At 37.7% G+C, this 15,096-nt stretch overlaps 1 protein-coding gene across 2 annotated transcripts in view; it reads left to right on the forward strand.

Moving 5' to 3' along the window:
* PPM1B (protein phosphatase, Mg2+/Mn2+ dependent 1B) overlaps positions 1-15,096 on the forward strand; it is a 75,840-nt gene that overhangs the window by 46,101 nt on the left and 14,643 nt on the right. For both annotated transcript variants that reach the window (XM_007970782.3, XM_007970779.3), the window contains exons 3-5: positions 5,888-6,005; positions 14,119-14,230; positions 14,628-14,685. In XM_007970782.3, the coding sequence (XP_007968973.1) occupies positions 5,888-6,005; positions 14,119-14,230; positions 14,628-14,685 (288 nt within the window). The remainder of the gene's footprint in view (positions 1-5,887; positions 6,006-14,118; positions 14,231-14,627; positions 14,686-15,096) is intronic.

The following is a 15,096-nucleotide window of genomic DNA, read 5'->3' on the forward strand; positions in this document are numbered from 1 at the left end:
TCTGGATGAGTTAAGTAAAGAAGTACCGATGGTTGTTGGTGATCAAATAGTAAGTGGCTCTAAAATTAATATATTTGTCTTTGAAATCTAAATGAAGCGATTCTGACCTCTAGATTTTTGAGACAAGCATAGGCGTATGTTTGTTGCCTGACTAACTGATGAAAACAGCGTTTTCCTCAATTATATATATATAAAAAGTCTATACTTATTATTGGGAAAAAAATCCAGATGATACAAAAAATATAAACAAACACTCAAAATTTTGCCATCCACCTAAGTCAGCTACTTTGATTGCTGCGGTGTATATCTTTCCAGTCTTTTCTGCCTGCCTGTGAGTATGTGTATTTTTATAAAACCGAGGTGATTATACTTGTTATTCTACAGCCTGCCTTTTCCGACAATGTATTGTAGAGAGATCTCCATGCCTATAAGTATTGATCTGTATAATTTTTCTTGACTGCATAGTATTTTATTGAAAGAATGTGGTTGTGAGGGAATAGCCAAAAAATCTATTAGGTCTGTAATTTGGACTAAGGAAAGAAGTTTGTATTAGTAGATTAACTCTTATCCATTGAAAGGATGCTAGTTTTTGAGAATTTTGACTCAACCCTTTTGAATGAGGTTTGAATATTTCTGGTGGTATATCTTCACTTGATAGCTTTTATCAATTTAGAGTGATTAAATGTTCATGTTGATGGTGTTAAAAGATTCTAGATGGCATCCTAGAATCTCAGAAATGAGGAATGATAATAACAGACAAGAGGTTGGGGCCCATGATTCATTCAGTGTTAATGGAAGCTGACCATCATAGTTCCTTCTAATGGAGCTGCATTCAAATTGAAATCAGTTTGGAGGTTTGAGTTGAAACAAAACAGACTTAAAATTATTTTTGAACTATTGAAAGTTACTTATGACAACCTTCATTTCTGTTTAACTTCATAATTTTGTCTTTCCATGTATTTGTATTGTAAAAGCAAGGGTTAGCAATAAGATCAAATATAATTACTTTGAATTTATTCAGAAAAATTGTAAGTTAAAAATGCATGGAAAACACTTAGCGATTGCTCAGTAGTTACCTGCTTTAAGAGGAGCGGAAACATTAATAAGTAGGTGTTTCCCTGATTTTAAGAGATTTAAATGAAGTCTTAGTTTTTTCTAACATTTCCATCACTTGTCATACCTTCATAATTTATAAGTACTTTCATCTTAACTCATTAAATCGTGGGAGGTTATCATAATCATAATCATGATAGTATTAGTAAATTGTTGCTTTCTGTAAGCCAAACGATGTTCTAAATATTTTACACATTTTAACTCATGTAATTTTCACAACCATATGAGGTAGTCAGGATTGTGAGGTCAGGAGATAGAGGCCATCCTGGTTAACACGGTGAAACCCTGTCTCTACTAAAAAATAGAAAAAATTGTCCAGGGGTGGTGGTGGGCGCCTGTAGTCCCAGCTACTTGGGAGGCTGAGGCAGAGAATGGCATGAACCCGGGAAGTGGAGCTTGCAGTGAGCCGAGATCGTGCCACTGCACTCCAGCCTGGGCGACAGAGGGACACTCCATCTCAAAAAAAAAAAAAAAAAAAAAAAAAAAAAGATAAGCATTTTTCAGGGTTGCCAATTAATATTAAGCTGTAAGTGTTGGCTTGGTCAGGTATTATCCTATTTAAATTAGGTATTTAACTCGAGGGGAGAATGGTAGCTAAGAAAGCAGCCCTCTCATTTTATTTCCAATGCTGGCATTTATGGTGTTTACTGCCAACTAATTTCGGGTTATATAGAATATGTAACTGCTACTTGCATAGCTTTTCATAACTTGTAAATTATACGTACTTATTAATCCTCATAGTAACTTTCTGAGGTGAAAAAAATAAAAGTTTTTATTTTTCAATTTGCAAGTAAGGAAATGGAGGTTGTTTGATATTAAAAGATATCCGTAAGTCATATACTTGATGAGTATTGAGGCTGAGACTAGTTTTCTGACTCAAGTTTAGTATTTTTGTTAGCATTATTTCCCAGAAGGGTGTGATAAAGAATGTGTGTGTGTGTGTGTGTGTGTGTGTGTGTGTGTGTGTGTGTCTGTGTCTGTCTCGGTTTTCATGGTCTGAAAAATTTTTCCCCAAGGGAAACATTGAGACTAAATATTTTTTTTGTAACAAATACAAAGATGTTTGAAGTAAAGTGATTCCCCTTGATGTTTCTGCTTTCCAGTCTCATCCCCCTTAGGGAACCACTGCTTATGGTTTGCTGTATATCTTTCCAAATGATTCTCTGTGATTATTGATAGAAATGTATAAACATAAAGTAGGATTTTCTTTTTTTCTATTTTACTGAAAAAAATCATGCTATGCTTGTTACTTTGTCATCTGCTTTGTTTTTCTTAAATCATAGAAGTCAGTATTCTTTTAAATTGTTCTTTTAAAATATTATTTGATTTTCCAAAATTTCATTTATATACCATCTACCAGAAGCCTATTTATTTTAAAACATGAGATAGTACCTCATAGTTGGATAAAATTGAGGGAATTATTATTTTCCAAAGGCAATATCATTCTGCATTAATTTATATAACAGCAAATGTAACCCCCTCAATAATGGTTTAGTTCTAAACTCAGGAGAATTGCTTGAACTGAGATCATGCCATTGCACTCCAGCCTGGGCGACAGAGTGGGACTCTGTCTCAAAAAACAAAAACAAACAAAAAACTATATCAGATTATTTTCTGTTTAAGTTTAGGTGCCCTTATTTATGGCAGGGGCACTGACTTCTTTGATCTAGTACTGTAATTATTGAGCGTGTTAACCGCTGTGCTGTTGTAAAAAGTAAAAAGAACATGTAATGAAATAATCAATTTTTATATGCAGAGCTCATTTCTTTAGTTATCCAAACTGGATTTAGAAAAAAAAAAAACATGTTTTATTTATGGACTTGGTGAAAACTTTATACTGATTATACAAGGATGATTTGTCTCTAAAAAACAGAGTGGCACAAAGGAAAGGACCTTTTCTGTTGCTGTATAACAGCTACTGAAACATATTCATACCTGGTGTTTAGGGGAAAGCCATCTTTACCATAGAAATAGAAGTAAGCCAGGCAAGGTGGCTAAGAAGCAACATCATTGAAATCACACATGCCTGAGGTGTAAATATAAATTATTTCCCTTAAATGTCTTTGGAGAGCCATAAACTTATTGGAACTCTTTCAATTAATTTTCCAGAAGTATCTGTATTTTATAACTTACAAAAATCTAATGGAAATTAGATAAGGAAATGTTCAAGAATGCTCACGTTGTTGTTACCAAAACTAAAAAGGGTTAAAGAAATTAGATTTCTAAAAGTGTAAGGCATTAATTCTGTTTATTCATAAAATTGCTTTATAAAATGTAATTATGCTTGATTCTTTTTTGTTGTTGTTTTGTTTTAGAAATGGGTGTCTCACTATGTTGCCTGGGCTAGTCTCAAACTCCTGGCTTCAAATGATCCTCCTGCCTCTGCCTCCCAGACTGCTGGGATTACAGGCAGCCACCATGTCCAGCTGTTTGATTCTTGAATATCCATGGTGTACTTTAAAATGATTTTTAATTAAAAATTTTTACTTGACCTGCCCTTATGACATTTATACAAGTATATTCATATAACCAAATACATACAGTATTTCTAATATAAAAGTTTTGGTGGATTTCATTAAGGAATGAGATTAATTTGGCCAATTTGGAAATTCTTGGTTTTCCAGATAACCGGTAATCTAATGAAATATACTCATGTTGGTTCCTTCTTCCAAAGCACAACAATCTGTGGCAAGTTAATTTATTTTGAAGTCTTCTGAAGACCCAACCTTCACTGCCTTCAGACTCTACTCCCATTGAATTAGGAGGTGAAGGCAGAAGTTATTCAAGGCTACCTGTCTTTTGGGCTGTGTCATGTAGGTTCTGAAAGGCACAAGTCTGAACCAAGCCATACCTGCCTAGATTCTGACCATAATAACTGAAAAGACTAGAATGGGTGTGGTCTTGGTTTCTTTCACTTGAGTTGGCAAATTTGGCAAACTCCACTGTCAGACAAAATAGCCTACCACCTCCATTGACTGAGTTTTTTAAAGTGAACAGAAAAAGTTAAAAAAAAAAAAAAAAAAAATCATTGTTCTAAGAACAGTTTCATCTGTTCCTGCTCTTAGAAACTCAGTTAAAGTAATATACCTTTAGAAAAAGTAATGAGAAGATAGTTTTAATTTATTGCACATAATCTCATGGTACTAGAGTAGTATGTGCTTGCTTTTTTTTATTTTTTGAGACAGGGTCTTGCTCTGTTGCCCAGGCTAAAGTGTAGTGGTGTCATCATGGCTCACTGCAGTCTCCACCTCCCAGGCTTAAGTGATCCTTCCTCCTCAGCCTCCTGAGTAGCTGGGACCTGGGACTACAGGTGTGCACCACCAAGCTCAATTTTTGTATTTTCTGTAGAGATAAGGTTTTGCCATTATGCCCAGGCTAGTCTGGAACTCTTGGGTTCAAACAGTCTGCTCCCCGAGGCCTCCCAAAGTGCTGAGATTACAACCATGAGCCACAGTGCCTGGTTTTTTGCTTTTTGCTTTTTTTTTTTTTTTTGAGACGGAGACTCACTCTGTCCCCCAGGCTGGAGTACAGGGGCACAATCTCAGCTCATTGCAACCTCCACCTCTCGGGTTCAAGTGATTCTCCTGCCTCAGCCTCCTGAATAGCTGGGATTACAGGCGCATGCCACCACGCCTGGATAATTTTTGTATTTTTAGTAGAGATGGGGTTTCACCATGTTAATCAGGCTGGTCTTGAATCCCTGACCTTGTGATCCACCCGCCTCAACCTCCCAAATTGCTGGGATTACAGGCGTGAGCCACCCCGCCCGGCCTGTGCTTCCTTTTTAACGCAGGTAATTTGTGAGGGTGTGGTTAAAAGGGAGAAATAAAATATGTCCTTAAATTAGCTATTTTAGCCACTTTGTAAAGACTGTGAAACTATTTGCGACTATACAACAATCTGATGTCTTTTGTTTAAAAGTTATTATATGACTACAGTTGGATCTCAGTTGTCCAGTTACAGTCCACTGTTGCTGTGCCCTTTGAATGGTTTCTTGTATTAATAGTTGTGGGACTGGGCGTGGTGACTCACACCTATGAATCCCAGCACTTTGGGAGGCTGAGGTGGGTGGATCACCTGAGGTCAGAAGTTCAAGACCAGCCTGGTCAACATGGTGAAACCCCGTCTCATATAAAAAAATTAGCCAGGCATGGTGGTGGTTGCCTGTAATCCCAGCTACTCAGGAGGCTGAGGCAGGAGAATCGCTTGAACCCGGGAGGCGAGGTTGCAGTGAGCCGAGATTGTGCCATTGGGCTCCAGCCTGGGCAACAAGAGTGAAACTTTGTCTCAAAAAATAATAATAATTGTTCAATTTAGCATTTTGGGTATTCCACTGGATAACAAATTTCAGCTATGTTAAATTCATCAGAGCATTGCTCTGATGCAGTTTAAAAGCTAAGCTGGAAAACATTTGCATATGTGTTTGGGAGGATCCATTGTGGACTTAAGCCAGTTTGGGAATAGACAGTTTTGAGTGGGAAATAGTTTAGAAGATTTAATATGTATTGAAGATATCTTCATTTCTCAGACTGGAATGGTGATGGGAAGAATAGTTCACCAGAATTAAAAATACAAAAATACTTAGATCTACCCATATATAGACACCTTGTTTCTTCAAGTTGTGTTTTCAGTAGTTCATTGGAATAAAAATGTGTTGAACATAAACGTTCTGGATGATTAAATAAACTATAATTGCTTAAAGTATTTTGAAGTAAATAATAGTTGATAGACTGTAGAAATACAATTTTTTTCTTTTTTTTTCTTTAATATACAGGGAAGTCGAGATAACATGAGTATTGTTCTAGTTTGCTTTTCAAATGCTCCCAAGGTCTCAGATGAAGCGGTGAAAAAAGATTCAGAGTTGGATAAGCACTTGGAATCACGGGTTGAAGGTAAGACAGATGCTTTTTAAAAATACAGACAGGCCAGGCATGGTAGCTCATGCCTGTAATCCTAGCACTTTTGTCACCTGGATGACACAGCAAGACTCTATCTCAAGAAAAAAAAAAAAAAATTTAGAGAGGGAAAGTATTATTTTTGTTTATCAAATGATTATTTTAAAATTTCCTGGCCAGGCGCGGTGGCTCACACCTGTAATCCCAGCACTTTGGGAGGCTGAGGGCTGAGGCGGGCAGATCACGAGGTTAGATCGACACCATCCTGGCTAACATGGTGAAACCCTGTCTCTACTAAAATACAAAAAATTAGCCAGAAATGGTGGCATGCACCTGTAGTCCCAGCTACTCAGGAGGCTCAGGCAGGAGAATTGCTTGAATCTGGGAAGTGGAGGTTGCAGTGAGCTGAGATCATATCACTGCACTCCAGCCTGGGCGACAGAGCGAGACTCCGTCTCCCCCCCAAAAAAATTACATAGGACAAAGAAGTATTTCAAAACAAGTCCTTGAAAAAACACATCTGTCTAAAATTTACTATCTTGGACCAATGTGTGGAGATTTATTGACAGGGAGAAGACAAATATGTCTGTTTCACCACCAAAGAGAAACATAATTTGAAGGTAGTTGGTTAGAGCTTGCTGGGTTTTTTTTTTCTTTTCCTTCTTCTTTCCCTGAATACATTCCTACTAGTAAGTGGAGAATCCATTGAAATTTCCCTTAACAATATCATGAAAACCAAGTACTCTAATTCCACTAATACTAATTCTCCCTTCCTGGTTTAATTATCATTGGAATTCATTACAGTATCCTTTCCCTTTTATTGATAGAGTTAAGATTAGTGTTTCAAAAGATTATCTTACATATTTTTTTAAACTTCATTTGGCAATAATTTTTTTATTTTTTTGAGACAGGGTCTTGCTCTTTTTGTTGCTCAGGCTGGAGTACAGTGGTGTGATCTCGGCTCACTGCAGCCTCAACTCTCTGGGCTCAAGTGATCCTCTCACCTCAGCCTCTCCCAAGTAGCTGGAACTACAGGCATGTGCCACCACAGCTGGCTAGCTTTCTTTATTTTTTGTAGAGATGAGGCTCACTGTGTTTCCCAGGGTGGTCTCAAATTCCTGGACTCAAGCGATCCTCCCACATCGGCCTACCAAACTGCTGGGATTACAGGTGTGGGAGCCACCACACCCAGCCTAATAATTTTAAACATACAGAAAAGTTGCAAAAGTATTACAGGAGCTCCCCTGTACATGTAGTATTCTTTACCTAGATTCCTCATTTGTTTATGTAATACCACATTTGGCGCATCTCTATATATACTTTCTGTAACATTCTCATTTTCTCTCTCCCTCCTTCCTTCCCTCTCCCCCTCTCTCTCCTCTTACTCCCCTTCCCCCCCATGTTACTACCTTTTTCCTGAGCCAAATCAATTCAAAGTTGCAAATGTGATATATCAGTACTCCTTAATAAAACGAAGATTACATAACACTACATAACTGTAGTACATCCATAAAAATTAGGAAATTGGCCCGGCACGGTGGCTCACACCTGTAATCCCAGCACTTTGGGAGGCCAAGGTGGGCGGATCAGGAGGTCAGGAGTTGGAGACCAGCCTGGCCAACGTGGTGAAATCCCATCTGTACTAAAAATACAAAAATTAGGCCTGGTAACGGGTGCCTGTAATCCCAGCTACTCGGGAGGCTGAGGTGGGAGAACTGCTTGAACCTGGAAAGCGGAGGTTGCAGTGAGCCGAGATCATGCCACTGCACTCTAACCTGGATGACAGAGCGAGACTCTGTCTCGGGGGCGGGGGGGTGGGAATTAAGGAATTAACGTTGATACAATATTAATATGTAATCCACAGATCTCATTTAAATTTCCCTGATTATCCCAGTAATGTCATATGTAGGTCCAGGTGCAGTCTAGAGCATGTGTGTTGCATTTAGCTATCATGCCTCTTTAGTCTCTCCCTCAATGGAAAAAGTTCTGTAGTCTTTTTTTTATTTCTATGGACCTTTACATTTTTTAAGATGACAGGTTCGTGGAATGTGCAGCTTGGGTTGGCTGATGTTTCCTCTTGATAAGATTTAGGTTATACATTGGCAGGAATACCGTGGAAGTAATTGTAGATTGTTCTCAGTGCATCACAATCAGGGAGGCATGCGATGTTGATTTATAATGTTAACATCTTTTGTGACTTTCTTGGGTTGTTGTGTTTCAGGTTACTTAATTAATAATTATGTTATACCTAATAAGTATTTAATAAATACGTTATATTTACTCATAAGTATTCTATGGGGATACACTTTGAGATTGTTAATAACCTATTGCTCATTAAGATTTCAGCAGATAGTTTTAGTATCCATTTGTGATTTTTGCCTGAAGAATGATAGCCAACTGGTGATTTTCTGATTTAGTCATTCTTTTTTTTTTTTTTTTTTTTTGAGATGGAGTTTCGCTGTTGTTGCCCAGGCTGTAGAGTGCAATGGCGTGATCTCAGCTCACCACAACCTCCGCCTCCCAGGTTCAAGTGACTCTCCTGCCTCACCCTCCTGAGTAGCTGGGATTACAGGCACCCGATGCCCGGCCAGTTTTGTATTTTTAATAGAGATGGGATTTCTCCATGCTGGTCAGGCTGATCTCAGACTTCCCGACCTCAGGTGATCCGCCCAGGTGATCCGCCCACCTTGGCCTCCGAAAGTGCTGGCATTACAGGCATGAACCACCGTGCCTGGCTCAGTCATTCTTTTTATATATGTTAGCATTTTACTGCAAGGAAAAATTTTCTTTTCTACCTGTTTATTTATATGAGCACAGACTCACAAATTCTTGTTCTATTCATTGTATTATAAACTGTTTCAGCCAATGAGAGCCTCTTAAAACTTGTTACAGCATCTTTTTGTCCTGCCCGCAGCTGTACAGTATTACAGGGTTTATTGTAGTTTTCTCCCTTTTCATGTTTATGACTCTCTTATATCACGGCTAACCTTCATGCGTATGCCTTCCTCACTCCACATTGCCCATCCCTGTAGCCATCCTAAAGCTATGCTTACTGTGGTTAGCCATGAATATCCCATTCTGGACCAATATGTGGCCACTATTTCTCCCTCCACTCCCTGAAAGATTTGTTTTGCTTAACTAAGCAAATCTAATGGTGTTGGACAAAATTATTCAGGAACAAGAGAAGGGAGAAGCTAGTCTGTTTATCTTTAATGTAATTGCTGATATGTTTGAGTTTAAATCTGCTGTCTTTCTTGTTTCATCTATTTTTTTTTTAATCCTCTATTCTTGCCTTCTTTTAGATGTATTCCAGTTCATCCTAGGATTTGCTTATTAGTTACACATTCTTTAAAAACTTCCATTTAGTAGGCTGGGCACGGTGGTTCACGCCTGTAATCCCAGCACTTTGGAAGGCCAAGGAGGGCAGATCACGAGGTCAGGAGATCGAGACCATCCTGGCTAACACGGTGAAACCCCGTCTCTACTAAAAATACAAAAAGAAATTAGCCGGGTGTGGTGGCGGGTGCCTATAGTCCCAGCTACTTGGGAGGCTGAGGCAGGAGAATGGCATGAACTTGGGAGGTGGGGCTTGCAGTGAGCCTAGATCGTGCCACTGCACACTCCAGGCTGGGCGACAGAGCAAGACTCTGTCTCAAAAAAAAAAAAAAATTCCATTTAGTTAAAAAAAAAATTTAGTGTTTACCCTGATAAATTGAGAATGTATTTTTCAGTCTTAAGGCCCTTTTCTTTTTTACTTTCAACCCTGAGAAGCTAAATATCATAATCTTAATATAACCTTTTGATTTTATATATGCTGTTTTTAAGATATGAAATTACTTTTTATAAAGTTAGATTGTCAGTCTTTTTTCTTTTCTTTGCGGGAGAACTTTGATATCATACCAAGCTCTTCCACTCAAGGTTATGTAGTTACCTGTATTTTCTCCTAACACTTTTATGTTTTGATTTTTTTTTTTTTTTTTTTTTTGCGGGGGGAGAAAATACATTTGAATGATATAACTTAACGATGATGGTGTAATGGGCTTGTTGAATTTGGCCTGTTGTGAGTCATTTTGTATATAGTAGGCCACAGTAATTGGTGAGAGTTTTGAACTGTGAAGATCTGTGATTTCCAATATATAATTACAATTAAAAGTATAAAACCAAGGAGAGTCTTTTGCAAATTTGGAGAATGGGGATTTAACTTTTCTGTCTCTACAACTATCTAGCTATGCACCCTAAACAATGTGCTTAAAGTTTTTTGTGGGCCTACAATTTCCTCAGCCCTAAATGAATCTTGTTTTTAGGTCTCAGTGCTTTTGAGTCTCAGTGAGTCCTGCTTTGAGGGTGATGGAAACGTGAGAAACATGTAAGAACACATTGAAGATTATGTCAGATACGGTCATATTCCTATTGATAATATTATTAAGAGGAGCTATTTTTATAGGAGTTAATGTTTAATGATAAATTGTAGTATATTGGGATTGTAGATTGCTGACTATAGTTTATCAGAAGATGGGAGGAATTCTCTCAGTTTCATTCTTCCTCATTCATAAAGAAACCGGGTAGTTTTTATTTTAGGAAGAACTCTCAAGTTTGGTCAGCTGCCTGTTATGTGATCTTATCCAACTTGCTTAACCCCTCAAGGCTCCAGTTACTTTATTGGAAACTAAAGATAAAAACACCAACCATAGAGGGTTCTTTTTTTGTTTGTTTTTTTTTTTTTTTTTTTTTTTTTTGATACATAGTCTCCCTGTGTCCCCAGGCTGCAATGCAGTGGTGCTATCTCGGCTCACTGTAAGCTTCACCTCCCAAGTTCACACCATTCTCCTGCCTCAGCCTCCTAAGTAGCTGGGACTATAGGTGCCCGCCACCACACCCGGCTAATTTCTTTTTGTATTTTTAGTAGAGACGGGGTTTCACCGTGTTAGCCAGGATGGTCTCGATTTCCTGACCTTGTGATCCACCCACCTTGGCCACCCAAAGTGCTGGGATTACAGGCTTGAGCCACCCCCACCTGGCCCCATAGAGTTTTTTTTTTTTAATAGATTGTTGCAGAAAAAGCTTATTGATGACAATTGTTAAAGATGGTAAGGCAGATATTTTTTTCAGGGGGGCCATGGCAGTAGATATAGGGACCACTATGATAGAATCTTGCAGTGACAGAATGCAATTAAACTCAACTTGGGGTTCCATAAAGATAAGTGGAATTTATAACAAAGGAGCTGAGTGCTGGAAGGGAGTGTCAGTGGGTGAAAAATTATTACTAAGAGAAAGCATCAACATAAGGAAGGGGTTTCTGGCTAAACTGACTTGATAGGATGGCAGGCCAGGCTGAAATATCATATACCAAGTGGTCATATACCAAGTGGTCATATATCATATGAGTGGTCATATACCAAGTATGTGGGGGTTTTCAGTAAACTGACTGAGCAGGATTCTCAGTCAGCCTGGTTTCTACAAGGACAGAGAGGGAGCCCAAAGATCTCTTAGTCAGAAAGAACTCAAGAGTCTTGCTGAAGGTTTGGTCCAAGGAAAGAGTTTTTGTCAAAATAAATGAGAATTTTGTTTATTAAGCACCTATTATGGTGCCTAGCATGTAAGTCCTCAGCAAACTGTAACTTGTATGAACTTTTAACTTCTGTAATAGCCACATTTTAATTTCTTAAAGGTGTGGTCAATTCAGTTTAACATGAGTTAATAATATTAATTTTCTTTTGCATAGTTTGTAACTTTCCAAAGTATATATTATATAGGAGAGATAACAAATATGTTATATGATCTCTAGGGCCTGTAGCAAATAGTTATTATTAATCAGGAAACAAAATTGTTAGCTCAGCAGCCACTACAAATTAAGTTGGTACTTAAAATGTAACTTCACAGTAGCTACACCTATAATCCTTGGGATGCCGAGACAGAAGGATTGCTTGAGACTAGGAGTTCAAGACCAGCCTGGTCATCATAGACCTACAAAAAGTTTTTAAAAATAGCTGGGCATGTTGGTGCACACCTGTAGTTCCAGCTGCTGGAAGACTGAAACAGGAGGATCGCTTGAGTTCTAGGAGTTTGGTGTTACAGTGAGCTGTGATGGCACCACTGTACTCCAGCCTGGGCCACAGAGGAAGAACATGTCTTTAAAAAAAAAAAAAAGTAACTTTTTATTTATAAAGCAGTGTTCTTCCGGAGCATTGTGTTTCTTCTGGGGTTTTAAATCATGTAATATGACTTTAAATTTTGTGGTAACTTGGTAAATCTGTGTATATGCTTTTAGTGATGACTGGTCAGGTAGAAAAGGAATAATACTAAAATAAACAGGAAATAGTTCACCTAAATTGATGAATTGTATATTTAATGATTGCTTTCTACATATAGATTTACTCAGTGTTTATTGAACACGTGTCACTGAGGATATAGCAGAAAAAGAAATCTCATGGAATTTGTATTCTAGTAAAAACCTATTTTTTTAATAGAGAAATAGAGTAAGCAGAGAGCAGCAAGGAATATTGGTTAGGAATGTCTCTGTGAGGAAGGACATTTGAGCAGAGACCTGCATGGAGAGAGAATACCTGAGGGAAGAACATTCCAGGCAATGAGAACAGCAAAGACTAGGAGGGAATGTTCTTAGTGAGTGTAGCTGGGTTAGAATGAGCCAGTAGAAAACTAGAGGAAGATTAAGACGTTTGTAGGAGGCATATCATGTAGGGTTCTGTAGACCGAAGTGAGGACTTTGGACTTTGACTTGTGGTGGGAATTCATTGGAAGATTTTGAGTACAAGAGTGATTTGTTCTTTTTTTCCAAATGATCTCTCTTAGTTGCTGTATGGAGAAGAGATTGTATAAAGGGGACAAGAGAAGTCAAAATACCAATTAGAAATTATGCATTAATACATGGTAGTGGTAAATTGGACTGGAGTAGAGGAGTGTGAAAATGCCTGGAGACATTTTTGGTGTCATAGCTGAGGGGGTGCCACTGGCATCTAGTGAATGGAGGCCAGGGATGCTACTTGATATTCCACAGTGCACAGGACAGCCTCCACAACAAAAAAATTGTCTGGTGTAAAATGTCAGTGCTGTTGATATTGAGAAGCCTTATACTATAAGACACAGACTTAAGGTAGAAAACTTAGACCTGCCTGTAATCCTGGCTACTCAGTAGGAAATGTTAAAGTCAATGTAAGGGTCTTGTGAGGCATGGTAAAACAGTTTGGATTTTGTATCTCAAGGGCTGCTGAAGACACTGCCTTTTTTTGTTTTAAAAGTAAGGCCTGGGCTGGGTGCGGTGGCTCACACCTGTAATCCCAGCACTTTGGGAGGCTGAGGCGGGCGGATCACTTGAGGTTGGGAGTTCGAGACCAGCCTGACCAACGTGGAGAAACCTTGTCTCTACTAAAAATACAAAATTAGCCAGGCGTGGTGGCACATGGCCTGTAATCCCAGCTACTTGGGAGACTGAGGCAGGAGAATCGCTTGAACCCAGGAGGCGGAGGTTGCGGTGAGCCAAGATTGCACCATTGCACTCCAACCTGGGCAACAAGAGTGAAAGTCTCAAAAAAAAAAAAAAAAATGCTGTAGAATGTAACTATTTCAGGTAAGTAACAACCTGTAAAAATGATTTTTAATTTCTCCCCTTTTTCTTATAATTCTTATCCAGCTAAACTTTTGTTATCCTTTAGTAATAGCATTCATAACTTTTATATTATTTTTAATATTAGATCAGAAGTATTTTTCCATATAGCTGTTTCTGTATTCATCAAGACACCTATTACGTAATTTTTAGTGATTATAGACCATTTCACTCAATGGCTACACCAAAGTTTTTTTTAACTGTCCTCTTGTTGCTGAACATTTAGTTTGTTCCAGTTTTTGCTTTTATGAATAATGCTGGAATGAACATATATGTGCAAATAACTGTGTTTTCCTTTTCTTCCCTGCATGACAATGTTTCAGTCAATAAGTAGCTTCTTGTATTACTTTTAAAAAAATTTTTGTGTGCTGATGATAATTTTTTTTAATATATTTTAAAATAGGTACTACCAAATAGTATTCTTGTTTCACTTCTTGGTGAGTACTGGCTTATCACATTAATTTAGGAACTTTTTTAAAAAACCTACAGAGATTATGGAGAAGTCTGGCGAGGAAGGAATGCCTGATCTTGCCCATGTCATGCGCATCTTGTCTGCAGAAAATATCCCAAATTTGCCTCCTGGGGGAGGTCTTGCTGGCAAGTAAGTAGAACAAAAAGAGCTAATTTTGAGTTCGTTTATAATTAGTAATTAAATAATTTGGGGTAAGGAAACTTAAATCAGAAGTACATCAATTATCTAGAGGTGAAATGGGTTAGTGTTTCTTATGCTAGAGAAGAACTCTTAAAACTTCATCCAAAAACGATTTTTTAAAAAATCTATCATACTCTTTGAGTATGAAGGTCCTTCTTTCCTTGCTAATGAGTACAAATGGATTGTGCAAAATCAGATTCTGAGAGTAAAGTGTAGAAAGTATGTTCTTGACAAGTATAGAGTGTAGCAGTTACTTTTTTAGTGTAGTCAGGATGAAATATTGAGATATTCACAAGCTTAAAATTCTATGTAATTTAATAAAACTAAAGCATGATTTTTTTTTTAGGCGCAATGTAATTGAAGCTGTTTATAGTAGACTGAATCCACATAGAGAAAGTGATGGGGTAAGTTTTATTTTATTTCATAAGCATTTGAAGTAATTTCATAATATAAATACTAAATATGAGTACATTTACATTAACGAAGTCTATAATAAGTTATAGTCTGTAGTAAATTACTACTGCTTTTCATTTTAAGGTGTCAGTTAAAGTTTAAGAAAATGTGTTGAAGGTAGAGATAAAATTTTGTTTTGTAGATAGCTTTGTTGTCACTTTCTGGGCATCAAATGACCTTTTTTATTTGCGCTGTCTTTATTCTCTATATGTCTGCTTTTCCTTCTTCTCCTTTAAACCTTAATTTTGAGGCAAGAATGCTCTTTTAAATATCTCAATTTCTCCTCCAGCAGGCTGCTGCCATCACCAGAAGTTAGCGATAGTGAGTGAGTTATTATTTTATGACCAGACCTTTCAGTACCC

The sequence above is a fragment of the Chlorocebus sabaeus genome, chromosome 14 (assembly GCF_047675955.1).
Source record: "Chlorocebus sabaeus isolate Y175 chromosome 14, mChlSab1.0.hap1, whole genome shotgun sequence".
Classification (NCBI taxonomy): domain Eukaryota; kingdom Metazoa; phylum Chordata; class Mammalia; order Primates; family Cercopithecidae; genus Chlorocebus; species Chlorocebus sabaeus.